The 27917-nt window shown below is 44.9% G+C and overlaps 1 protein-coding gene across 3 annotated transcripts; it reads right to left on the reverse strand.

Moving 5' to 3' along the window:
• Window positions 1-112: 112 nt before the first annotated feature.
• On the reverse strand, window positions 113-27136 carry LOC119177169 (alpha-(1,3)-fucosyltransferase C). Of its 3 annotated transcripts, none has more exons than XM_037428572.2 (2): window positions 26829-27136; window positions 113-2560 (listed from the first exon to the last, which is right to left on the reverse strand). In XM_037428572.2, the coding sequence occupies exon 2, from the start codon at window positions 2523-2525 to the stop codon at window positions 1392-1394; it is 1134 nt and encodes a 377-aa protein (XP_037284469.2). In that variant the 5' UTR covers window positions 2526-2560; window positions 26829-27136; the 3' UTR covers window positions 113-1391. The 3 variants fall into 3 exon arrangements, with proteins under 3 accessions (XP_037284469.2, XP_037284468.2, XP_075734319.1); XM_037428571.2 differs by lacking the exon at window positions 26829-27136 and adding an exon at window positions 24796-25083; XM_075878204.1 differs by lacking the exon at window positions 26829-27136 and adding an exon at window positions 5042-5379.
• Between the last annotated feature and the right edge of the window lie 781 nt (window positions 27137-27917).

Genomic DNA, 27917 nt, shown 5'->3' on the forward strand with positions numbered 1-27917 from the left:
TCTATACCCCACTCTCTCACTATTCTGCAGGTTCATCTTCTCGTTTTTAGCTGTAGTTCGGGCAGAGGATCAGGCATCGCATTCGGAGCATATACAAAGGAAACAAGCTGACTAGAGCAGATGAGGAAATATTTTATTCTGCAATGACGCTGCTCGTAATCGAAAGATTTCGATAAATTGTCTTGCGGTAGAAATTCTGGTGGAGTGGACACTCAGGACATCCATATCATTCTGTAGATTCGAGGTCCCTTTTCAACCAGCAAGTATGGACGAAAGTAACAGCATCGCTCTGTATTTTTTACCCCCTCCTCCTTTTTTTTTCTTTTCTATCTTGTATATCACAAGCAGACATCGTCATTTCGCTAACTGTATACTAGCAACGCAATACACCGTTAGCATTACGCATCCACAAAAACTGTCTACAACGTTCGGCTAAAAAAAAAATAATAAGCGTTCACAACAACTTGCGTTCTTGATTACAGCGAGACGATACACTTGCTGCGTCAATTTCTACTCAGCACACAACTATCGCTTCCACAATAAACGATATCAGTTACAGGTCAACGATCAACAAGCCACTCGATAAGACACTGCGGAAAATTGCAAAATGCTTTCCAAAGGCAAATCGCGTGGTCACAAAGAGTTCATAGGTACGTTCAGCTGCCGTTGAGTGGCTGGCAATATAACATCTACAATAAGGCATATAGTGCAACACCAAACAGATGTGCAGCAAACGGCTGTGTAAAAGACGTCGACGGACTAAGTTGTACGTACAGACGACCCCAAAAGTATCCGGACCAGATGATTCTCTACAAGTTAAATTTCTTCGCAGCTTCACCATTCAACAGTTTTAGAGAGCAATGAGCGCGTGTACAAAACAGTATCCTCACAACATTTCTTTCTCAGGGCTTCATGTTCCGGAAGTTTCTGGGGCCGTGTACAGAGCGACATGGCGATGTACTGCCTATTCCGCATATAATGAGCGTACAATACAAACACGCTGACTATGGCTTGGAATTATAGCGCGCTGGACACAATTATATGGTCCCAATTATATGAACGCGTAGTGTTCGCCGCTATCAGTGGTATATCCGTGGGCTGTTGTGCTTCATCTGAAATCTCCTAGGCACATTATCGCCTAGGAACTGTAGTGCCCCGGCAGGAAGCCACCTGTGCCCGCGGTTGCCCTACTCGACACGTTGCCAGCTTTGCGGAGCATCATGCATGTAGGAACACTCGCGATCGTACAGGGCCCGAGAAAAAAAAAATAAAAACACCCTGCACTCATAAGTATGATAATGACCCTGAATAAGTAGCAGTGGTACGAATCTGAAAACACAACCACGTAGAGCAAAAGCTCAGGAAGCAGAAGTCACAGTGAACAGTCTTTCTTACGGCACCCACGTCCGACAGCGGCCTTGTTGTTCCCACCACACGCGCATGTCAGTGTACAACGATGTCCTCTGAAACTGGCGGCTATGCAACTTGGAACAAAGCGCACAAAAGTCAACGTCCCAAGTTGCCAGCTGATGAGTTTCTTTCCACTTAAAATAAGAGCTGTACGCAGTGTAGTTCCTCGACAGCACAATAAGGTGTTCGGCCAGCTCCTTGGGAGATTTGAAGGCGAGCGCATCAACGTACGACTGAGCGGGCCCAATTTGGCTATAATTGGCGCCGCCAAAAACCACAGGTACCATGTCATACTTAAGTGCCGAAAAAAACTTTTCGGTGGCATAATCGTTGCATATGGAATTCTCAAAAGCAAGCATATAAAAGTAAGTCCGCTCGAAATCGTTGTAGCAGGCACTACCTCGTGTCCTTGGGCAGGCGTGATCACCACAAGAGCCGTACACGTCAACGTCAAGGTGCTTCTTCAGCTCTTGGACATATTCTTCCCGTTTACTATCAGTATTGCAGTGACTGACCATCCAAACAGCCTGCTTTTGTTTGGACTTCCACAATGACCGGTGGTCTTTCTTGTAAGCAGTGGTGGCATTACGTGGCACAACCTTCCCGTAAGGCTCGTAAATGTCGGAGTCATGCCTGTACGACATGGTCCAGTTGAACATGTTGTGCATGTAGTTGAAGCCGGCGAAAACGGAGTACGGCGGCGGCTCCATAGACCAGAAGACCCACTTCTGGGATTCAGAACGCCTCGTAGGAAGGTCATTCATGTCCATATCGCGCACATGGAAGACGATGGCGTCGCTGGACGACAGCAAGCGCCGGTCGTTGGTGACTGAACACTTGACGGCGCACTTGCGAGTGAAGTCTTCACCGATCTTTTTATTACTCAGCAAGCCGTACCAGGAACCGTAGAACGATGTCCACATCATGATTCGAGGTAAACGGCTCGTGCCATTGGCACCACTCGACGAGTAGAAAGGGCTGTAAGACCATTCGTTCAGTCTGAAGGCGTCAAACACACGCCAGAGGGGATGCCTGTTCTGCGCCACCATGAACAAGCAGAGGAACAAAACCAAGGAGACGATGATGAGGAAACCACTTTTGGTGATGGCCGCCATTACGACGAGCAGCCAAAGGCGCAGCACCCTGGCTCCTGCAAAAAACAAGACAGAAACAGTATGCTTACTTTCAAACTCAGACGCACAAAACTCGGTTTTCCTGTTAAACAACAATTTTACACCAGTGCTTTCCTGTACAAGTTAGCAATCTATTAGTAACGATGTACCCACATTGCGAGCACACCACAATCGAAGCCGACTGTAGTGCGAAAAACCAAATAAATGTGCCTTTATAAATCAATATACAATTGCTATCAGTTGAAGAAAACCATATGTGGAGGTATCCTATTCAAATCTCATGAACAATAAACATTTGCAATCTAAATAACGCGATTGCTAATTAAGTTGCTCAATAGCTGCATAGCGAACAACTGGGATGTTGAAAGACTTGTCGCCAGGAGTTTAAACATGAACTTCGGGAGAGGCTCGGCGGGGACAACAGCGGTTATTTCTAAAAGTTTGAGGAGACATTATTTGCATTTTTAATCTTTAATGTAGTAATTATAATCTAAACGTAAACACATCAAAGTGGACGAAAAAACGACAAAAGAGACAACAAAATAGCTGCTATAGTCGTGGGTCGTGCGGACTCTCCGCAACTGGTCTTCGAAAATACGAAGTCGCTCACTGCCGTGGAATACAGTTGATCGGAGTACAGACGACCACACTAAAAATCTACACGCGGAAGTCCGCAATAGAGAGGCGCGATATCATGACAGACAATTGTCACTCGCCCAACTGTATAACACGAATCTACAAATAAAGGGAACCTAAACAGTTTTCTGATAAAGACTGAGAGGCAGAAAAGTTGGTCGTGACTCTGAGATTGAGCCCGAGACCGATGCTTTTTTGGTGCCTAAACACATGAGCTAACCAATAATCTAGGTAGGGGGTTACGGCATTAGGCTAATTAATAATAGACAAGGGACGCTGCATGGCATATCATTCGGCAGAAGCCCGCAACTTTGAAAAAGCAAGGCATGTTGCTGGGATAATCGGTTAATTGATACTGCAAAATTTCACTCAACGCAAAAAGACAGGTGTGAGCGTCTGTGTTCCTGTTATTATCCTGTCTTCTATGACCAGTTTAAAATTTTGTTGAATAGATTCCTTTCGTAGCTTCCTGGTACGGTTGAATAGATGACTAATCAGTATTGATGTATATACTAAATTCTTTTAGAACAGTGTACGGGGTCGGTGCGAAATTGTCGTGGAGTTTCCCAGATGCTACAATATAGTAGTCTGTCAAGCAAAGAATGTGTACCCAGCCTGGCAGAAACTTGATTGCTAGCGAAAAGTTTTTTTATAATTTAATCAAGCGGCTCGCCTCATGGGGGGGGGGGGATTTTAAGTGAAAAGAAGAAAAAAAGTGAGCTCCGCAACTGCCTCTCAGGGGGAGCACACCTCAACAGTAGCTCACGAGGGATGGGGGTAGAGAAGGCATTAAAATGATAGAATTAAAAGGTAAAGATATATATAGAGAGGAAACAGAGCGAGGAGCAGGGACAGCGAACGACAGAAGTAAGGAGAAGACAGGAAAGGGGGACACGGTTGCAGGAGTCCGAGGACGGAGAACCACTGGCGAGAGCTCTTGTCGGCGACAGGAGATGGCATAGGGCTAATGCAGTCGGCCAGAGCTACGCTGTCGTCGTCGGGGACCGGCGTCAGGAGGTGGCGTAGGACCACGGAGGAAGGAAAGGTAGGAGAGGACATGCGCAGCCGGCGCGCGGCGTGAAAAGTGTGGAGGAAATGACATCATGGCGGCCATATTCACTGGGCACAATGGCGGCGTTGCTATGGTTACGTGTTGCACATTGGAGCTGGTCTAGCAGTGAGCGGCCGCGGCTGGCGGTGGCATGTGTGCCTCCCCAGGTCTCGTGCTGAGCCGTGGCGGACAATATCCGTGCTCTACGCCACGTTATTGTTTGCGCAGTGTTCTCCTGAGAGTTACTGTACTCTTAGCAACATTTACAAATCATTCTGTCCATCAGTGGGTTTCAACAGTGCGTAGAACGAGTGCATATCCATATGTCGTGCGGAGGATGACGCGGATGAAGCAATTGGTGTTTAGCGAAATTGCGTTGGGCACCATGACGAAGCGAAATGACGACGAACGCCTTGCAGGTCAGTGACGGTTGGGCAGTGCTCCTGCTTGTGACAACGGACGACGCTGTTGAGCCCAGCAAGACGCAATGAGGACCATGTGCACATAGGTAGTTTCATGTTGTGTGTGTACAGTAACAATTTGCATGTGCGTATTAAAACACCTTTTCCGCTTCGTATACTCTCCCCAAGCATTGCATGTAATCTCAACGTAACAGCAACCACGTTCAAGTGTCACTTGCACCGTACTCAAAGTCACCACGGTCGCAGAATGCTGACGCCGGTGAGTTTCACGCGGAACACGGACACAGTGGCCGGACGCTGCGTCGGCCGTGTGGCGGAATGCAACCGTAGAAGGCGCACGAACGATCATGTCTGTACAGTTGCTGAATTAATGACGTGAAAACACTCACCGTTGTCAGTGCATCTAGCGGCGTTCTCTTGTACTTGCTTCGTTGTCGACGAGCTGTTACTCGCTGTTAATACTGGGGCGAAATGATTTCGCCGAAGGTGTCGTGCTGGCCCAGAGTGTTGAGCCCCGTTTCGTTAGTTTCGGATCGTCACGACACGCGCGCTGCGCAGCTCACGTGCTTTCCGAGCCGGAGAGAGAGTCGTGCCTTCTGCTTTACATTCGGATGTAAACAAGAGAGGAGAATTTGCCCAGTCAATATGGCCGACTTCCGGCTTCATTGCGGCTTCACAACGAGTGACGTCAGGGCCTCTCCTACCTTTCCTTCCTCCGTGCGTAGTAGCAACCCAGTCGGCCACAGCGGCACTGTCGTCGGAGATCGCGAGGGCACAACCGATCGGCACAAAAATGCGAGTTGTGTTCACTGTCCGGAGTTCTGCCGCGTTCGGAGGTGGCAGCCGCGCCGCCCTCACAAGAACCGGTTGAATACGCTGGGAACGGCTTCCTTTTTTCTTTATTTTTGCAAAAAACCATTGACATTCCGCACGCGTTCAGTTCTTATGGCACCAGTGATCCAGTTAGCCAAGGCCACGGACGTCTCCCTCGTGTCCACCGCCGCTGCCGTCGATTTGGAAGGTGACTATGTGTGAAGGGGTGCAATGTCAGCGGCTGGTGCGCAAGCAGCCAAACTTTGACACAAGAACACTATAGTGCTAAAGCCATGGAAGTGTTGCAGAAATTGTTCAGCACAATAAACAATCGATGGCATTTACTCGCTAAACAAAACACGCCAGTAATATGACATGATGAACATTTGAAAATTTTTTTCACAGTTTTTCTTTGGACGTCGTTCATTCGTTGTGCATATTTGACCCGTTCGTTCCCATGGAGCTGGAGGGGGAGGGAAGCAGATGTAAAGTAGCGAAATGTAAAAGCAAAAAAAAAAGAAGAGAAAACCCTGCATGCTAATGAATGAGGGCACAGGGACGCGTAGCCAAGTGTTCTTTTCGGGGGGCTGGTGTCCGATATATTTCTATGTGTCTGTGCGAGTGTATACATCCATAAACTGTAAAGATTTAGTGGGATTGAAATCCCGCCCATTCCGCCTTGGCATAGCACACAATGAGCAGTGAGCGTCAACGAGCTAAGTACATTAGTGTAATGCACGTCAGTTTAAAGGAATACAAACATGGCCAGGTTCACGAAACAGTAAATTGTTTTACCTAATTCTTGGAAACAAGCTCCAACGCAGGTTAAATTAACAAATGTGTTTTTAATAAGTGGAAAATAAATGTTGCATAAGTAGTCTAATCCATGTGTTCTCTGTGAAACTCATGAGTCTGCGCAGAAAAAGTGTTTTTCTGGCGGCATAGTCATTCTGAACAAACACCTTAGTTCCAACGTGCCGCTTTCGCACGTAACAAATATTCGACAGTATCGTATGATGAATTCTCGATTACAATAAAACGCTCGTGTACATATGTGTCACGGCGTATTTAAGGACGCAATGGGGCCAAATATGTTCCCAGATCCTCACTACGCCCCCTCCCCCCATTTCCTTTGAGTACCTTCCTCTGGGTGCTGTCGGGAGAAATCAGCGCATCAACGTGCCCTTTGCCTGCAGCAATCCAGACAAGAGTGTTGACTATTGAGTGATGTTTCATGATGTTTGGCAAGCAGCCTTGAATTGTCATTGCGATAAAAAATCCTTCAGTGACTCTGGTACAAGTATCTTGCTTGGGCTATGGTTGTAAGAACACTGGATATTTTGAAAGCGAATCAAATCGAGTTTGTCGACTGATGAATTTTGCACTATACCTCAGTCAGAATTTGGGTGGCCACTTCAAAGGAATCGCAGATCGACAATTGATCACTATGTTCGACGAGCTTGAATCCGTTTGCATCTCCCGAAACGAGCTTGCAGAAGTGTTCCCATGGTGTTGGCGGTGGCGCGTCACGACATCTCCAATGCAACAAAACATCCACCAAGAAGGAGGTGCGGGAAAGATATCCTGCGGATTTTTTTTTATCTCGGTGCCATTTTCTTAAATAATGAATGATGCTTCACTGCACGACAAAAGCCAACAAAAATAATTTCCTTCATCTATTATTCATCGAATCTGCAAGACTATACTGCCGCAGACAACTGAGGCGTCCTCTCGCCTCGTATGCGTCAGCGAAACATGGCGCTGTGCATAACAGCCACCCACCCTCTAAAATTTCTCACAAATAGTGAAGAACTACACGTCAAAATGCTCTGTCTTCGAGGAAGTTCCGATTGCTATTTATGCGCGGGTCACTCATTCTTTGGCTAGGTGTCCAGGAAAAAACCTGTGAGTGTGAGCGTTTGCGTAAGAACGTGACAGCAAACGGAAATGCCAATAGAGGTCCCGGAAAGGATTTGGTTTATTATATATTTATTAGGAAAGCACATGAAGCACAGTTGCCGCAACACGGCGCAATAAGAAACAGCTGACGTAACAAAAAGTTACAGTTCTGTCACAAGGACGAAACTGACTTTTTGAACTAAGTGGAATGTAATGAGCAGTAAGCGCGCTGGCACACTCCTTTCGCAAACACGGCTGCTGCAGCGAGCAAAGTGACCTTGGTGTGGTCCATGGCTTCAAAGTAAACTCTGCGGTGAGAGCAACACATGTACAAACGCCACGCTTCAAGAGATGAGCTCGCGAGCAGTGTCAACCACGCCCTGAACGTATACGTCGAAGTACAGGATGAACGCGCGCATATGGACGCGCCCGGTGAAAGACGATCGGGGTGACGACCTTTAAAACTAAATTGAAGCACCGCAACTGTCTCGTCCACCGCCGTAAATGGTCCAGCGCGGCTGAAGCAGTTGTGAAGCAGCGTTGATTTTACGTGGAGCAACGGATGTTTTAGACATTGCACGCGTTTCTGCAGCTATAAATGCATGTGTTAAAACAGAACAAACGGCTACCAGTGCAGCGCCTGCGAGTGACAAGACGAGTGTAATGCTATATAAACTATTGATGCCGCCGTTGCTTTTCACTGACTGCAATGGGAAAGAGTAATCTCCTCATTCGCAGTACCAGAAAGGCCAGAGGCAGAATAAAATGAAAAACAAGTGCAAACTTCGCAGTCTGCACGCTAGAGGTGACGACAGCGGTCAAAAGAGCCGTCATATATTTCATAGAAAGCTCTCCGCTTTCGTAAACTAAAAAATTTTCCAGCCTGCCGAGCTAAGCTATGTACACCCACAAACGACGCAGACATAACTTCGGTGCGGCGGCATGTACGTATACATCCGCATTTGCCGACAGCCAAACTCAGACAGAGATACAAATGAAGGGGAAAAGCTGGAACCACACGAATCGTACACACAGATTCCCTCTCGCGCCATCGCCATACAAAGTACTGCGTCGAAGGGCTCTTTCACTGTGACCCACCGACTGCAGTAAACTTGCAAAATGGCATTACAAAAAGGGCGAAAAAAAAAAAAAGGTCACCAAGCGCGTTCGGTTCATAACCTACATCACTCTACATCCCCTTCCTTAGATGCGATAGGAAGTTTACTACGAATTACCAAATCTGACCGCCTCGCTATAAGAAGGCTGGAACCCGTTGACTGACTAGACATATGCTTAGCTGAAAATAGCCCACGGAATGACATGAATGTTTAGATATAAAGTTAAAAGATGACGCTACCCGTATACGCGCACCCGTGACATATATCATTCAGACACTGCCGCCAAAGCGGGCGTGTCATCGTGTTGACGCGTGACGTTATCTTAAACGTCTGCAGGGTGTCTTGTATCTGCCTCTTCTGAGAGAGACAACATACACCGCTATGTTACAGGCTACCGCGACGTGTCACAGTCCAGCTAACACATGTTAGTTGTCGCTCCTCCACTCCGACAGTGCCCTCCGCCCTCGGGTACTTCATGTGAGCAGCATGCTGTAGCTGCCACACACACACACACACACACACACACACACACACACACACACACACACACACACACACACACACACACACACACACACACACACACACACACACACATATATATATATATATATATATATATATATATATATATATATATATATATATATATTTCACTTTTAGAGTCCAAGACTGCGGCATAAAGCCAAGCATTTGGAATACTTCCGCGATCACACACCTCAGAAATGAGCCACGATCAGAATATATATTACATATTATTATACAGTTTATACTAGATCTCATAAAGCCCGATTTTACGAACACCACGATGCAACGAAAAAAATTTATTCCCTCGCAAATATTCATAAGGGTTCAGTGTTGTCATTAGCCAAATTTAACGAATTAATTTGGCCACCAAAGCCGACTTGACAGAGTTTTTTTCTGAAATAACTGAATGACAAAGTGGTGCACAATTTCGTCCCTATTTTGACCGAGACGGTATTTTGTTCCAGCGAACGCTCTAACACAATCACTGTAGAACATCGAAGCGCTATAGTTAGGGAGATTTTCCTTGACAAAGCTGCACGTCACATGCACGGAACAACGGGCTCGCAGCCGATTGCGTTCTTATGTACGGGATAGTGCTAGAAGCGGTGGTGGTCGCTTTGGTTATTTTATGGTTTATGCGACAGATAGCACTGATCATCACTCCCGTCTTTCGCCCTGCTCACAGTCGCTGCATTTGTTCTCCATGTAATCACATGTCGGAAGACGGTCATAACTTGAAGCGATCATCTACGTGGCCTGCATCACCCCGACATGAGTGTTTCTGATGTCTGGGCCGCCACCACGGGCCGTCCTTGCGAAATTTTCAGACCCGCAGGCATGCGTTGTCGATAGAAACAATGGCATGGAAGCTTTCATTAACAAGATAGCGCTATAGAAATATCTCGCTTCACAGTGATTCCAGCGTCGGCTTCTTTGACAGTAAAAGAAAAATCAAGTGTTTTCCATAAGCCGAAATTCTAGGTAGATAGAAATAAAGGCGCCCCGCCACGGTGGTCTAGTGGCTAAGGTACTCGGCCACTGACCCGCAGGTCGCGGGATCAAATCCCGGCTGTGGTGGCTGCATTTTCGATGGAGGCGGAAATGTTGTAGGCCCGTGTACTCAGATTTGGGTGCACGTTAAAGAACCCCAGGTGGTCAAAATTTCCGGAGCCCTCCACTACGGCGTCTCTCATAATCAAATGGTGGTTTTGGGACGTTAAACCCCACAAATCAATCAATAGAAATAAAGGCAATTGAACTCTGGACTGCTGCGTGGCAAGCAGGTGCTCTGGCACGCATACACGCCCACGCTTAAAATTAAAAAAAAAAAACCTGCATGAATGTGGCGTAGTAAGATGAGTCTCCTAAACGCGAGTAATATTGCGCGGCAGAATCGTAGAATTGAACCAAGCGTCTAAACACGTGAAGTGCATGCGCCACGAGCGGATGGCCTGAAGCTGCTCACCCATATTGCAGAGCGTGCAGCCGCACAGAGGCACGTGGCACTTTACGTACGCGAAGTGGGCACTTGCAAAGAATTTGCAAAAAAAAAAAAAAAAGAATATATATCGTGTAGTGGGCACTCTGCAACTGTACTTGCAGTAAGCATTCCAGGATAGCATTAAACGGCCAATGGTACGGATACAAACGTTCCTTTGCGGCACGGTTGAAGGCAACGCGCACGAAGCGATTACGCTATCGCATTCTACTCTTGAAAGTGAAGTTCAAGCGTTTTTATACTATATAGAACACTCTATATCCAGTGATTTCGATAGGAAATCTCGCGCGGCGCAACGCCTGCAAACCTGCATCGGCGAGGCAAATCCCAGGAGATAAAAATCCCACAGACATGATTTTCCCTCCTTCAGTATTCCCCATCTGCAGCTACAGACGCCCAAGAGTTGACTGCTCTTGTAAATAAGACAATTGTGGCAACAGTTATCGGCACATTTAGGTTGCCAAAGCTTCACCATCCCCGTCAAGTGTATATCTACTGCCGGCTTATCACTGGAGCACGCTGCTGGTATTTTGCAAAGTTAATTTTTACAATGCTACTTGGCGGGTTCTCGGCCCATATGAACTGCTACAGACGAGCGCAGGAAAGGAGTGTGAATTTAAGGGTTCGGTTTTCTTTGTTAGACACAATACTTATATTATATCATATCATACTATATAATATTGTTAGTTCTCAATAATACACATAAGCGTGACACCAACTGTGATTCACGATATATATTCGATGAGAAATGGGAAAGATCAAGCCGCAAATTCAGACCACTATAGCCTTCAGGTTGAAAACGCAATCCTCTTGAACCTCCCGACCACAACCCCGATGTACCTCGGTCCTACCAAGGCAGCTTGCGTGCTCACACACCACTTGGATAGAGACATTATAGGAGAAGTTCCTCTTACGTTTCCTCGCAATCCTCTAAGTTTCCACCCAACATGGTAGTACAGGCAATTTATAAAGGCTTTTCTGATTTTGTGACAATTGCTTGTCTTGGTTTGGGAATGCGCTTGGTGGATAACACGGAAACCAGAGAAGAAGTTAAGAACCACGCAGCGTGCGATGGAACGGGAAACGACAGACGCAACATTTAAAAATAAGAAGAGAGCACAAAGGATCAGGGAATAGGCTAAGGAAGCTGTCATTCTAGCTGACAATAAAACAAACGAAAAGTGAACCTTGACGGGTCACGCAATGCGAAGGGCGGATGGCCAATATGAGCGACAGCATAAATACAAAGAGACGAGCGAATTAGATGAGGCGGTTAAATTGAAGAATTGCCAGACATTAAATGCAATCTGCTCGCACGATACAGGGCAATTATGAAATAATTGGGAGGCATCTTCGCCCTGCAATGCTGTTGCTGCTTGTGACGATATAGGAGACCCCTTATTATAATGACTGCGGCATTGCGCCAGTTTCGACGCTTGTTGCATCGTCTCATTGCAACAATGCAGGATAACAGATTGTAGAAAAACAACTCTGTAAAGGCAACGCGAAGACGAAGAAAAACGATGTGGGGAAGGAAGAGGGCATGACTGTGTACACTGTCTTCGGGAATACCCGCAAACGGTGGCGCAAGCAGAGCGAGAAGCCGCCTACGCATGCATGTTGCGCATGAGGAGATTGTATTGTTGAGCCGTGATGTGCGCATAGCCACGTTTCGCGGGCAAAAACGGAATGGTATCGAGGAGGTCTTTCCTTCACTGCTTCCTGGAGCGGATGCCACGAGCCAAGGGTACCGAGGATGCTTCCCGTCGGCGACGGCCGAGATTAGCTTTTGATTAAGCTGTTCACAGCAGGAGAGAAATGTCCAAACAGAAAAACCAAGCTGAATTGAAACCACGGAGAAAGTGTGCGACATTCGCCATCACTTCAGACATTACAAGCGCATTCGCGATGGGACTGCTGTACAAAGTGGTCGGTAGTCCAGTCAAGTTAGCCTGAAATATTCGCCAAATGTAACGTCGCAGACGGTAAAAAATTTAAGACGAGAGACAGAAGAATAAACAGACCCCTTTACCCGAGACGTCAATAACGTTAAATCTATCCTTTTCAAATCCATGAATAACAGTGACCGAGCTCTCAATCACGGCGGTGTGCGTTATCGTGGTGCCACAGATGAAGAATGTAGCGTCATACATCCCTATATGACGGTTTACTGTATGACGGTGTCATACGACCAAATAATCTTGCAGAGACATTCACTTACCTGATATTGATTGGGAATAGCTAGCTCTGTTCGGCTGCTCCCTCAACTAATAAGTGATGAAATGAATGAGATGTTGCATTTTATTCGGAATAAAGTTGCTACACAGCCCACGAACGCTAAAGCACATGCTTTCACGACTTTCACGGAATAATATTACCCTGGTATCTTTCACTTATCTCTTTCCCCTCGATAACATAAATGTACAAGTTCTAGAAATCTCATTATAAAGTTTAAAATATAGAGTTTTTAAAGGCAAAAACCAGGATATCGCTATAAGGCACGGCTTAATTGGCAACTTCGTGTTAATTTTGACTACCTCAAGTTTAACGTGTACCAAAATTTAAAAAAGGTACATCCGATCACTAATAAACATACAGTGCCGTACTGACAGAAGTCGCTATTCTTGCGTCTTCAAGAAGCGTGAAATTTTTAATTATTTTTACAGTGCTAACGATGATTACTATTCGACCATCTACGTTATGAAAAAGCAACATTTGAGGAGTTTCGACAGATGTTTCGACCGATATCGACCTTTTCTGCAAGAAGTACACTTACGTTTTTTTTATTTTTATGCCTGCAGAACTACATGTCTGTTAAGCAACTTGTACACGTTACAGAAAATGAGTAATCGATTACAATAACTTCCTTCAAAATGTACTTGATTACAATGGTCAATTACGACCACAAAAAACTAACTGAGTGATTACAGAAATAGAATAAAAGAGTTTTACGTTACTTTAGTTGAAAACTTTATTGCTGTAACACAAAATCACAATTTTACTCAAATTACCGCAAAATGCTGCGGCTTGAATCATTCAGAGATTGGTGTGTGCTTGAGCGGAAGTTGGGAAGCTTATTTTGGCGTCTGTGATTTAACGTCGCACGTTGTTAACTTCCAAAAGGAGTTGTTCTTCAATGATGTCATCGCTGGTTATTCCAGGTTTCCTCTCTAAGAGGTCAGCTGCTACACTGAACACTTTCTGATCTCGTTGATTGATTTATATGTGGGGTTAACGTCCCAAAACCACCGCATGATTATGAGAGACGCCGTAGTGGAGGACTCCAGAAATTTCGACCACCTGGGCTTCCTGATATCAGTGCAAGCGCTGGAAGGAACGGCAGTATAATTATAACGCAGGAACACCTAAGGTGCGCACCAGCTCATAATGACGCAGAGATTCGTTGCTATAGTATTCATGTCCTCTATGAAGTGTCACGCTTCGCCGTTGCTGGTGCTCGAGTAAGGTTTTGAGACAGGGCCAAGGAAAATGCGAAAAAAAAAAACAGGCTGTTCAAGCTTGAGTCTCCGTCTGACAGGCCGGGGGGATGGAGCATACCAAAGTTAGAGGTGATTGCTAACTCAAAAGAAGACAAATTTATTTTGTACTATACTCCAAGAATTTTGCGCGAGTACCATGAAAAAAAATGTGAAAACTTCTTTGCATATTAGTAGATGGTCGTACTGTTAAATGGACGGGCAAAAAATCGCACTTCGCTATTCGTGCATTTGAAAAACACAGTCATGTCTTTAAGAGCTTTACATCGTGAGTGGCACGGGGGTGTATTTTGGGACCTATCCTTTTATAAATTGTTTGTCTTCCCAAATTATTGCATTTTGTACCGCGAGCCCTTTTCTGATGGTGGTCACGCCATTGTGAATAATACCGTAAATATTTTTCTGTTGGTATTCGTATAGTGGCGTATGACTCGTATGACTCCATCAATAGTTCGTGGAGCTAACTGCACCTTGAAAAGATCACCGACGATCACGGGACTACCTAATGCGAAATGTAAGCGCAGCTCTATACGCGGTGGCGATGTACATAGACAAATAACCCGAGAGACATGCATGTACGTACTGTTGCACACTCCGCTTAGAACTTTTATTTCTTAAAATTTAACTTTTGTTCCTCTTTATAATGACTATTGTTTTTCCGGTTTCTCTCTCGTCATTTTCTGCTTCAGCGGGACTTGTGTTACAGAATAAAAAGTATTTATAATAATAATAATAATAATAATAATAATAATAATAATAATAATAATAATAATAATAATAATAATAATAATAATAATAATAATAATAATAATAATAATAATAATAATAATAATAATAATAATAATAATAATAATAATAATAATAACTTTTCTTGGTCTGTCAACGTTTACATTAATTAAAACCTTTTTTTCCTGTTTTGATGGCGAAGGTTCCAGCGTAACACAGTGGGCCTCTGCAAAAGAAGAACGCCACGCAGCTCGAGTACCAGCCTATTTTTCGGTGGGCTCCTTCACTCGATTACGGACGCTCAACCCAGGGACGGGCGTCTGAGAGCTGCGCTCTAAAAAACAATAAACGTCCGAAACCACACACCTCTTACTAGTGACTGAACGTAAATATTTTCGCTCCCAGACAAAAAAACAAAAACAAAACAAATGTTGGTTTACGATACGTCTGTTCGACCAGCGCTGGAGTACGCCAATATTGTTCGCTTTCCGTATACATCGAGAACCCATTGCTGAAACGAAGGCAGTGCAAAGAAAAGCAGCATGGTTTGTCTACCATACATACAAGCTACAATATTCTGCGAGTAAATTACTACACAGGAAGCTGAACTTGCACGACTAAAGCTTCCGTGTCCGTTAATATATGGCGACACATACACTGAAACATCCGAAACAATTTTCGTTTTTATTTTGTAGTATATCAACACAGACACCTTCAAACACCTAGTGAATAACGCCTACATCTCAAATCGTCCTAAATATTCATGGCTCACCGTGGTAATCAGAAAACGGAACCAACATATTCACCATGTTAGTAATATTTTGTCGCAGTTAACTTTTTTAATCTTTAGTAGAAATAGGTGTGCATTCTCAGTAATTTGTGTTAACATTTTTGTAAGTCCCAGTTTTTTTTTGTTTTATTAAGATATTGCGCCTATTTGATTTACCTCACTACATTAGCCCACGATCTGCTGTTGTAACTCCTGTTACTTTAATTTTAGCACGCAAGCCGAATGGACTATTTTGCAACACTGAATTAGGCTCTGATAAAAGCAGTCGAATACAATTAATTTGTTGTGTCGATCGCAAATGACTTCAGGGAAGTTACGAGCGTGCTCGTCGTTGCCGTGATATGCGACAAAAGAGCGATGACTTTTTTTTTTTAATTTCTTCCTTGGTGACACTATATATGCGTCTTGGCCACATAGGCCTCCATTCTGTGGCGGCACTTCTCTTCCTTCTTTGGTTCATTTACTGTTTGCTCGTTATCAATATTTCATGTACAGTTACACTATCCACATTGTGCCTTCTGCGTTAATCAGTTTTTACTGTACACTGTATTCCGTTACATAACACTCCTTATAGAACAAGTACATGGTCAATGTGAGCGAAATAAAATGTCAAATACCTACGTAACTCGTGCATTACAGCTGCAGACGTTCACGCAATTTTTCTCGGAGTGTTTTGCAGTCTATTGTTCGAACTACACTGCACTGACTTCTGCGCCATCCTCTACTGTTATCTCTTGCGACGGTATTGAGAATATTGTTAAAAATAAATAATTTAAGTATGCACGACACCAAAATTGATTAGGAAAATATCGCACGCTGACCTTTGCCCTTCGAGGATATTCACAAAACATTTTCTGCAACCAGTTAGTTCGCTCAGTTTAGGCGCACCTCTGTTACGATGGGCAAATAACACGAAAAACGCTGTACTCATAAAGATAGAGTCAGTACAGGGTAAAGAAATAAGATTAATGAATAAAGCGATTCGCCTTTCGACCTCCTTGAAACGGCAAGCCTTCTCACACTGAACAAGCGGAGGGCACCATTAAATTTAGTGTTCCTGTTCTTTTCAGTAATAAAATCAGTGACCTCTGCCTCCACTTCATTTCCTATTGCAACACGAGGCACATAAGAACAAAAACCTTTGTTTACCAATGATACATTTACTATGCATATTTTTTTTAGAAAACAAGCGAATGAAATGAACGCCCATAAAATTGCTCTTTAATATCGATGAAAGCATTGTACCCAGCATATTGCCCCTCCTGATATCGACCAGAAGTAGCGAATCTGGTGTAAAAGCGCAACCGCACAAAAGAAACATTTTATGTGCAAGAGGAGTCTCGTACAACGTTTACTTTACATATATCAATCCTGTCAATGCTATCTTCGCCATTAATTATGTGTTCAGAAAACAGGTGTGAAGCACAGCGTCATATCGCCGATAGCGTTTTCTCCAACAGCCTGGACACCACCGCATACCATTAATATAGCGCAAGCAATATTAATGAAGAATTACAAGGCCGTACAACGGCTGTACGTTGTCATAAACATCTTGCCCATGCTTTGCTTGGAATTGTGGCAGCTTGGGCTAGTTGGTAAGGCATGACGATAGTTATAGCGCGAGAACAAAACGACGACACAGAGACAAGAAGTGTCCTTCGTGTCCTTCTTGTCTCTGTGTCGTCGTTTTGTTCTCGCGCTATAACTATCGTCGTTTGCTTGGAAAGATTATTTGCAGTTGCATATTTGCGTGGCCTGAGCCCGGGCTGTAAACAGCGCAGGTACTTTTCTGAACAAATATTTTTTTCGTCTATCCGTCAGTAACAGTCCTCAAAAAATAATGAAAGTTACCAAATAAATAAATAAATAAATAGATAGATAAATAAATAAATAAATATCACACTTCCTTAAAGTTACTGGCTGAACTGGCGTTGGCAACAGAGCGGCACACTGCAATTTTTCGAAGCAGAGCGCAGAGCAAAGTGGTCAGCAAAACTCTGGTTTAATACCCTACACTGGAGCTAAGTAGGGGGACGTGGAAATGTGAGAAAGCACATGCACACAATCACTGCTGTTGAGCACTCTAATGGCGGTAAAAAAAAAAAAAAAACTCGGATCCATGCTCTTAACAGCAAAAACATCATTCATACTGATGAAAATTGAACAAATTTATTCGCACCACGATTTTGTGATCACGCGCTGTTCTGCGCGGCGTTCATGCTCACAAGACAACGCCGCTCATTCGAATTTTTTTTCGCATACCTATATTGATTGTACGGTAAAAAACACAATAGTTTGGTGCAAAGTGACTAAGAGTTCGCCACAGCCTGTCCCACCGTGACGTCCAGTATAGTGAGCAAGATTTTGATTGATTTGTGGAGTTTAACGTCCCAAAACCATTTGATTATGAGAGACGCCGTAGTGGAGGGCTCCGGAAATTTCGACCACCTGGGGTTCTTTAACGTGCACCCAAATCTCAGTACACGGGCCTTCAACATTTCCACCCAAATCGGAAATGCAGCCGCCGCAGCCGGGAATCGAACCCGCGACCTGCGGGTCAGCAGCCGAGTACCTTAGCCACTAGACCACCGCGGCGGGGCTAGTGAGCAAGATTTTGCGGCTCATTATACTATAGTCGACGGACACTGTAAATGTGTGCGGCCAGCAACCGTTAGAACGACCGACAGGAGCAGGGCGTATAAGCAATTATTTCGCGATAAAGAGCGCGTGAGAACGGAAGCGCCTCGGCGTCCTCTCATTTTCGCTTCTTCCCAGAGAAGCAGCGCGGCGCTTCGCACAACAGCACTTTAACCGTGCCTCGTAACAACACAGCGCCGCTTTTTTTTTTTTTACAGCGTAAGTATTCGTGTACAGAATAACTATTAAAAACAAAGCATTCGAGTATCTGGACCACAAGCCGCAATACTATAGTTGGTGCAGGGTCGTTAGCAAAACAGGCAAATAAGTTTTACGACATGTCGGAGTTGCCCACTAATAAATGTAAAAAAAAAAAAACATTAACAATACCACGACTCAAGCTACTCACTCGACCTGAAACGAGAAAATAAAAACGTAATCACTAAATACATGAAACTCGCCATTCGTAATTTTACCGGGCATGGGAGGAATCTCTAAAGTTCTAACGAATTTCGCACTTACATGATCGCACGAAGTTCTTACTCAATTTTAGGGGAATCTTACTCAACAAGAAACTATACGAAGCCGTTTCGTATACCGGTTCCATCGTTTTCATAAGATGCAACCACGTCGATTACGTTATTATTATTGTCAGCATGCAAGTTGCAGTTTCTAAAGGTGTTAAATTTGATTACCGCGTGCTCTACCATTGCAACCGAGCGCACTCAGCTAACAAGCAAGCCTAGTGCTGTTGCTTCTTATATACGGCATACGCAGAGGTTGTAACAACCATGCAACAAGGTGCCAGACGACACCATCCGAAGGCGGGCCCGTGCTCTGACGTAACTGAATTCCAGCTGGTGCAGCACACGTACACTGGGCATCGCATGGTTACCGCTTCTGGCCAAGTTCGTTTCGCGCAGCAACAGCCCATGGAGAGCGTTCGTAAGCCAAGCCAGGAACAAAGCCTGCTTTGATACCCAGAAAACAGCTGCGGGCCAACTGATGGATGGGTGGACTATATAGTGTGTATCGCATTTTCATAACGACCTTTGGAGCACGACGCAAGATGAATAAGGGTGGCGCGGGTTGTGTTTCTCATCTTTTTGCAGCGTATATATCTACGTGCAAAGTTCTACATAAAAAAGTTGTTCCAAGGGATAGCTTGTAGGTACGAACATTACACATGTTTAGGGGTGTGGGAATGATGAATTTTGGAACTGAATCCAAGACGAATCAAATAGCGGTTACGCCGAATCAAATACGAATAAAAATCGAATACTGTTATTTATTTATTTACAATACTGCCAGTCTCTTACGAGACCAAAGCAGGAGGGCATGAGTATCAAAATACAATGAATGCTAAGTACTTTCTTACAGGCGGCATACAGAACTGTAGTTATTTTAAAATTAGTAATAATAATCCTAGTTACATAGAAACATTAGACATAGTATTTATGCACTCCAAATATTCACACTTCGGAAGCAGCAAACTAAATCTTTGCTGCATAAAAAAAAAAATCAATACAGTTTTATACAGAGAAGGCATTGTGTAAACTTATACATCCAAATAAATACTACTGGAAAACAATACTGGAGGTCATGGTTGAAGAAAGCCGTTGTCTCAAAGTATACTCTCAATTTTTGAAGTGAATTCTGCCAGTGATGTTACGTTAGTAATGGAGGGATCTAACCTATTCCATTCGCTGATTGACAGGGGGAAAAAGGATTGCTTGAAACAGTCGTTGTTGGAAGAGTATTCTTTGATAGTGTATGCATGTTTATGTCGTAGTGTTCGTGATTCTGCCAAAGATATGTACCTGGATGCATCGATCCGGCTGTGGTTATGCAGAATGTGGTGTAAAAATTTGAGACGCGCGATTTTTGCTCTTGTTGCAAGAGTGGGTAGACCGGAGGTTTCTAAAAGGTGTGTGGGTGAGTCGGTGCGTTTGTACTTATTATGTATAAACCTAATGGCCTTCCTTTGAACCCGTTCAACTTTTGCTATATTAGTAACACCTTGCGGGAACCACACAGTGTTAGCGTACTCCAAGATTGGTCGCACGAATGTGGTGTAAGTTAGGAGCCTAGTATCTGTCGGCGCGAAGGGTAAACGCCTTCGTAGAAAAAACAGTTTACGCAAAGCCGATGCTGTAACATTGTTAATGTGCGCATCCCATCTCAATTCGGAAGTCAAGGTGACGCCAAGATACTTCTGCTGCGTAACTCTTTGTAAAGGTACGCCGTTAATTGTATAGGTAAAGTCGGAGGGTTCTTTTTTCCTAGTTACCGTCATGCAAACTGTTTTTGTTAGGTTAATTAACATTTGCCACTGCTCACACCAGTGAGCAATCTTACTCAATGAATTATTTAAAGATAAATGATCATCCGAACTGTTAATTGCTCTATAAATAATGCAGTCGTCTGCGAAAAGTTTAATTTTGCAGTCTATGTTATCAGTGATGTCATTTATGTAAATTAGAAATAATAATGGCCCTAGGACGGAGCCTTGGGGCACACCTGACTTAACTGGGGCTGTCCACGACGATACTCCTTCGAAAACCACGAACTGTGACCGGTTTATAAGAAAGTCTCTTACCCAGTTCGTAATTTCCCCATCCCCAATAATGTTCTGCAATTTCGAAATCAGTTTAGTATGACACACTCGATCGAACGCTTTTGCTAAATCAAGTAGAATTACGTCAGTTTGGCCACGGTTGTTTATACTGAGTGCAAGGTCGTGGACAACCTCGGTAAGCTGCGTGATTGTTGATAAACCTTTCCGGAAGCCATGTTGATGGGGGGACAGGAGATTGTTGTTTTCTAGAAAAATAGTTAAATGCTTAGCGATTATATGCTCTAGTATCTTACATGACGTACTGGTGAGGGATATAGGTCTAAAATTGGAAGGAACAGCAGTATCTCCGGTTTTGTGTATGGGTATCACCTTTGCTACTTTCCATTCTGATGGCAGTTTTGCTGTTTCTATTGATTTGCGATAAATTATGCCGAGGTATTTACTACACGGTTCTGCGTATCGAAAAAGAAATTCATTTGCAATATCATCGGGGCCACTGGCTTTCTTCGTGTCTAGATTCAAAAGTAGGTTAAGAATCCCGGGGTCGCTTATAACTAATGGTTCAATGGGAATTCGAGCTGTGGGCAAGGCCGCAGGAGTGGTGCCATTGTCATCAGTAAAGACAGATTAAAAATAATCGTTGAAAATATTGGCCTGGTTTGTTTTATCGCTATCGCTTAAACACGTCTTTGTTTCAGCGGCAGAGCGAAAATGTTTCCAGAATCGTTGAGGGTTGTTTTTTATGTAACACGGAAGCGTTGTAGTAAAATATTGCCTTTTGGCGAAGCTAGCTTTTTGTTTGAAGTCTGTAATAGCATGTGCTAGGTTAGATACGGTTACTGGATTCTTGCCTTTCTTTTTGATTGCTTGGCGTAGCCTCTTAACTTTTCGCTTAACTTTTCGCTGTTAGTTTCCGAATAGTGAGCAACCATTTTCAAAGCAGTCCTAGAATTGTAATCACTTCGGAAACAGCCCAAGTACACAGGCGTCAAGCATTTTTGGCCGCATCAAAAATGAGGCTGCAGTGGGCGAGATTCGATCCCACAACCTGTGGGTTAGCAGTCGAGCACCATAACTACTAGACCACAACGGTGGGTATGCCAACAATTCTGAGCTTGAAATAGGTACAGAGTAAAGTGTAATCAACCATATAAACTAAAAACTACAATTTACATTAGCCCTGGAGTGATTTTTGGACATAATCAGAAGATGTTGCCCATTTGTAACCAAGGCTTCTATGAATGTTTTAGTCTAATGTTATTGTACTGTACTGAGGAAGGAATCACATGTTAAAAACAGTCAAAGCACATAGGCTTCTCCACAACTTACTGCAAGGTACTATTTTTTTATATGCCCCGCCGCGGTGATCTAGTGCCTAAGGTTCTCGGCTGCTGATCGCGGAATCGAATCCCAGCTGCGGTGGCTGCATTTTTGATAGAGGCGAAAATGCTGTAGGCCCGTGTGCTCAGATTTGGGTGCACGTTAAGATGATCCCAAGTGGTCGAAATTTCCGGAGCCCTCCACTACGGCGTCTCTCATAATCATATGATGGCTTTGGAACGGTAAGCCCCACATATCAACCAATCATCACGCAAAAAAATAAATAAAATTTTTGCCTTCAAGTCAAGTATTCGCAAAAATAAAAAGATTGGTCTTGTGCAGCACAAACCTTGCATTTTCATTCCAAAAAAAAAAAAAAAAACGAAGGACTCGGGACGATATTTTTGCGCTGCATCCGGATTTGTGCCTTAAACCCTTTCCGCCCTGGCGATATCAATTGACGTCATCACAGAATATTTTCCCTGGCCACTCGAGAACAAAACCAGAACTTAAAATTCTCGGAGGAGTAATTTGTCAATGATACGCACTACGATCGACACCACCACTGTGGCCTTCTTTCGGTTCTAGAAGCCAAAATGAAGACGACGCCCAACCAAAGTTATGGGTGCTTAATTTAATGTATTGCGTATTATCGTCATTCCATTTCTTTATTTTTTAAATATCCTACCATTCTTAAAATAACATTTCGAATTGTCAACTTTGCATTCTTGGCCAATCCTCCAAAGTGGGTATGTGCCCCAGATTGAAGGAAAAACAAACAAGTGATGGGGTGATGCCACGGCTGGTAAACTAAGGCGCTTCAGGTTAACGTCTAGAGGCGATGAGAAATCGTTGAACGTGAAATTTCGATAGAGCCAAGGTGTCGATGAATCGTCAAGGCAGCAACATGTTTTAATGAAGACAAGTCCACTAGTGGAAGCGTTGGCTGAAGCGACCTTCCCTGTACAAACTACATCATTATGAGGGACACCGCGCTGGGGGGGGGGTCCGGAAATTTCGAACACTTGGGGTTCGTTTAGCTTGCACTTAAGTACACGAGTTTCAGTAATTTTCACCTCCATCGAAAATGCAGCCGGGATTCGATTTCGGTCTAAAGTCATAATAGCTTACATGCGCTTGCGACCTTCGAAATTGTAGGATAGAATTTACTCTTTACTAGTAGATAGTTCTACATCGACAACAGAGTCTTCTTTCGTTTCACACATGTAAGACTGCAAGTACGGAGTCTGATAAAAGTTCCCGGACCACTACCCCATGTAATCCTGCGGCAGCGTAGCTTGGAAACCTTCGAAGAACTGTACGTGCGTCCGTGTGCGTGCGCGCTCAGTGAAATTTCGCTGTTCAAGCACCCAGAGCAAAACAATGAGCGCAGTGACTTGGGAAGCGTAAAGCGTTCGACATCTTTACTGTGAGAGCGCTAACTTGGTGACAAGAGCTATTGTGAATGATGGGGCGTCAGAATATGTACCACCTGACCTGATGATTTCCTTTTGGCATGACTCACTTCAAGCCAAATGTGACTTATCTACGGCATCACAATCAGGCACGCAAAAAAAGAAGTGTCTGTCACACATGGCATCTAATCTAAACTTAAGACAACGCTTCATAGACGCTACGTATAGTTAGTCACCTGTCGTTCAGCACAGCAAGAAGCGCATAGGTATTTTTTCTCTTCGCGGATGCAAATATTACGCGCATTAAAATATTAACACTTGTCGTTTATGATTAACGTAACATTTTTGGGTGAGTGCTCATATCGTCGTGTTGATTCAAATTTACCAACACTGACGATGCGACACCGGTTTCTTTGTTAAAACTCGCGAGGTGACACGATATCGGAAGCGTGTTGCTTCCACTCTTGACAGCTTACAAGGTGACTACCAAGATACGCCGGCTAGCCGAAGGCCAGCCGAGTTTTGCGTCGGCCCTTCTGGGTCTACAGAGCTGTTCCCAACCGAGTAACGTATCAACACGTGGTGAGCGCGCAAGACGGTACATGACAGCAGCGAACGATAGCAGCGACACGGCGTGCCTGATTCCCCCGCCAGCAGTTCGACGTGAAAGTGTTCCGTCCAACAGCGATTGCGGCACGGGACACTCGGAACAGCTGGCGACAGCATCCACACGTCAGGCTCCACTTACTACAACGAGTCGCGTTTGGTGAGAAACGCCCCAGACGAATTGATACGCCTTCAGTGATCGCTGTCAAGGCCGAAGCGTTCCATAGAACGTTTTGACCTGAACAGCTGATCGCACAAGCAATTAACACCTCTGTCAAGCGCTCGATTACGTCAGACGACGGCTGGAATGAAAGAGGTATTATTTCGTTGCGATCAGACAGTAATTTATTATCGCAACGCTTGCAGTTCGCCGACCTGTTTTGTGCTCAAAGTCGATCACCAGTACAGAACACCGTATACTCAATGCGACCGGGAATACGTTCGAATGTCTTTTGCCTATGCGACCGAGACACTTGGTAGACTGATCAGTGCGTATTCCTTCATTTACGGGCTTGTCTGCGGAGCGCACAAACTGTCGGGAATAGTTCAGTGTGTGATACGCGGGTGCGCTGCGAGATAACGAAAGTGCACCAGCGCAGTGAATCCCCACTCCACCCGCGCACACACAAAAAAGAAACGTATGCGCGTTCCGGGTCGCTTGATATGGGTGCGCGTAGACTGGCAGTCCGTTAACCTGGCCGAAAAAAGCCGCACTCACCCGTGAGCCCGCAGAGGAAGCAAGCGGCCCGCCGCGTTCATCAAATGCCAGCACGGGCCGCTCAGAGCGTCCAGTGGGTCGGTGTGCTCGCACACTTTTCGAGGGGTTGAAAGTACAAGGTAGACACTCATAACCTTCACGGCAAGTCCAGACTCGAGATAGGAGGGCAGGCAAGAGCCTATTGAATCGGCGCGCAACAGCACGTCGCCACCGCACCAACGCTGCCGAACTGTCCCGAAAAAACTTTGCCCCCTAGCGAGGGCCGGGAGGACCCTTCCGTGAGCCCCCTCTCCTCCTCTTCCACCACAGCACCCTCTACAGCACGTGATGCACAGCGGCACCGCAGGGAAAGAACGCCCCGCCGGGCCGTACAACGCGGGCATACTACGACAGATGGCGCCCAGCGAAATTATGATTTCCTATCTCCGCACGCTGCATCCTGCTGCAGATAACGTTTATTTGGAAAACATGGTAGAAGGCAGCGATAACAAACAATATATAGTGAGCACTCGATAGCTCCTTTCCTGCCTGGATATACGGCGCTTGCGAGAGTTTTGACCGCCTTAGTTTAGCTAGCAATCGCGCGGCGGTGGGAACGTGGTGCGGCCAGGCGTGCAATGTTTGAATCATATTTCCGACTGCGTGCACATTTTTGGAAAATTGTTCCAACAAGAAAAAAAATTTAAACTAGGTTTATAGCATCTATGCCCGAGGTTCAGCTGTTCATTTCTACACGTACACCACCCCTTGAATATCACCTGTTTCATGCATGACTTAGCGGGCGAGTATTAAAAAATTATTAAAAGAAAACATACATAAGTTTGTACGAACAAGCCCCTAGCAGCTTAGTTAAAGTTTAGTTAAAAAGAAACTTTCTTTAAGTTTTACTTTAGCAACCTCTAATTATCCGTTGCATATTTGTAACGTTTTGCAGATGAATAAGCAACGGACCCGAGTTTATAGCACTGGTCACCGCGGCCGTGTTTTGATGAGGGTGTAATGGAAAAAAAAAAGTACGAGCTCGTGTTGTAAGCTTTGGGTGCAAGGTATGCATGCTTTCGGTACGCATGCTAACGAGTACAACCGAAGGCTTCCACGATTACATGTCTCATTGCAAGCGTGTGGCTTCGAGTCGTATTAACACCTCCAAAAAGCGCCAACACGGGCAAAGTAAATAATAGCTTTCAGGCGCACTTATTAGAAAGAAAGTAATTACAAAACTTTGTACAAATGACTTTACTTCATGTGGCGTATTTAATGCTTCGCTAAAAAAAACAGCAAAAAAAAAAACTGGGCAACTGTTGTTGTGGACGGCTGCAGGCATTGGGTCTGGTCTAATGTTAAAGGGCGGCGTACGAGCGGTAATTCCAGAATAGTTGCAGGTAGGAAGGCCAGGTGGCGATACCTTTCTGGCCTCTTTGACGCAACCAACAGAACACAGTCGCATGGGCGCCCCTGACGTACAGAGTGGCAACCGAACATGAAGGTAACGAAAACATACAGCCATTACCTTTCAAGCGGCAAACCTAGCTCGCACGGACAATTAATTAGCTGCACCAATCCTGATATGCCAACTCAGCTGTATCCAATTACGATGAAATATGTAATCGTAAAATTATAAAAGATGCTTTCTGAGATTTGGCTGACGCTGAAATAAAAACATTAACCGCTTAATTCTGCAGCCTGGTGTCTTTCAGCGTAGAGTCAGATTTTTTTAGATACACCTAGTTCCTCTGAATGCCTCGTTCAGAAACCTGAGTGCGCGACCTGCGCCGGCGAGCGTTGTGGGAGCTTGCTAGCAGACGACAAGAGTTGTCCGCGCCCTCACGAGTGTTTTCGTTGGTGTTCCCAGCATTCCATGTAGGTGTTCCTTCCTTCCTAACGGCGCTGCTCTGCTGGATTTGCGTGAGGGAAGCGCGAACATCAATAAGAATGGCGACCTCCACTGTCGCAACCGAAGCTGTAACAATCGAGCGTTTCTCCACTGAATATCTGCGAGTAACAGAAGGAAGCCTTGTTTCACGGTGACTTACATTTCAAGGCAGGTGATTTGAAGAAGGGTCCGGAGTGCAGCAGCGCTCATACGTCGCTGCCGTGGGCACGCATCTCCGAAATTTTTCATAGGGCGTGTACCGCGCGCGGGGACCGGTCGTGGGCTGACGCTTTTGCCGAAGGCCCTTTCACTCGTGGTGCACCATGTCGCACCGTCGGATCGAAGCGATACGGACGTGCCGAGTCGTACACACGCGGCTCTGTCCAGGGGGAAGACTGAAAACAAACGCCGAGGGCACTCCCCAGGACGCGGCGGGCCGCTCGCGCTGCCTTGCTTCGTGATCATTGTAGTCACGTGGTGGGTCCGCTGCGGCGGCCCTCTCAAAGCGAGCGGAACCTCGATCGACGGGAGGAGGACGCATGGACTCAACTCCGATGAGCGTTTCAGTTATTGTTATTTTTTGTTGTTGCTGCTGCGAGAACATATCTGGCGCGGAGGCGGGCTTCACCGCACGTGCCTCTTCTGAAAAAAAGAGAGAAAGTGTTTCCAGCGGCACCCTGTAAAAGCTGCGCTGCTGATGTCACGGGAATTGAGCTCCGAAGTTGAATCACACTGAGTGTGCGCCATGACTACACTCGCACGGGAACGAAGTATATATATACGACTACGCACACTGCGTCGCAGATAGGCGTGTATCGCGGCGTCTCCCAGGACGTAAGTTCAGCTGCATATATTAAGTTCAGCAGTAATTCAGCATATTCATATGCGTTCTGTATATAGCATATATACAGAACGCATATTCAATAGCATATACAGGACGTGCGACTGTAAAGTCGCACGTTCTATATTTTGTATAGCGACCATGGCAACTTGTAAAAAAAAAAATTGGGTGATCTTTCAGTACTTTTATGTGTACCGTGCTGAAGTAAATGTGATTGATATCTGTTTTGCCACGCAAGTAGCCTTAATCTCTCGTGTCTCCTTCGCGGCCTCATCATAGTTTTACTGGTTGATATGTTTCACTGATGCGATGGCTTCCTAGTCATACGTTTCTAAAGTTGTAACAGTTATCTTGTTACACGAGCTGATAGATTAAAATGAATTGTCATCGATGTTTGATTTTGAACTC

The sequence above is a fragment of the Rhipicephalus microplus genome, chromosome X (genome assembly GCF_043290135.1).
Source record: "Rhipicephalus microplus isolate Deutch F79 chromosome X, USDA_Rmic, whole genome shotgun sequence".
In the NCBI taxonomy this organism is placed as follows: domain Eukaryota; kingdom Metazoa; phylum Arthropoda; class Arachnida; order Ixodida; family Ixodidae; genus Rhipicephalus; species Rhipicephalus microplus.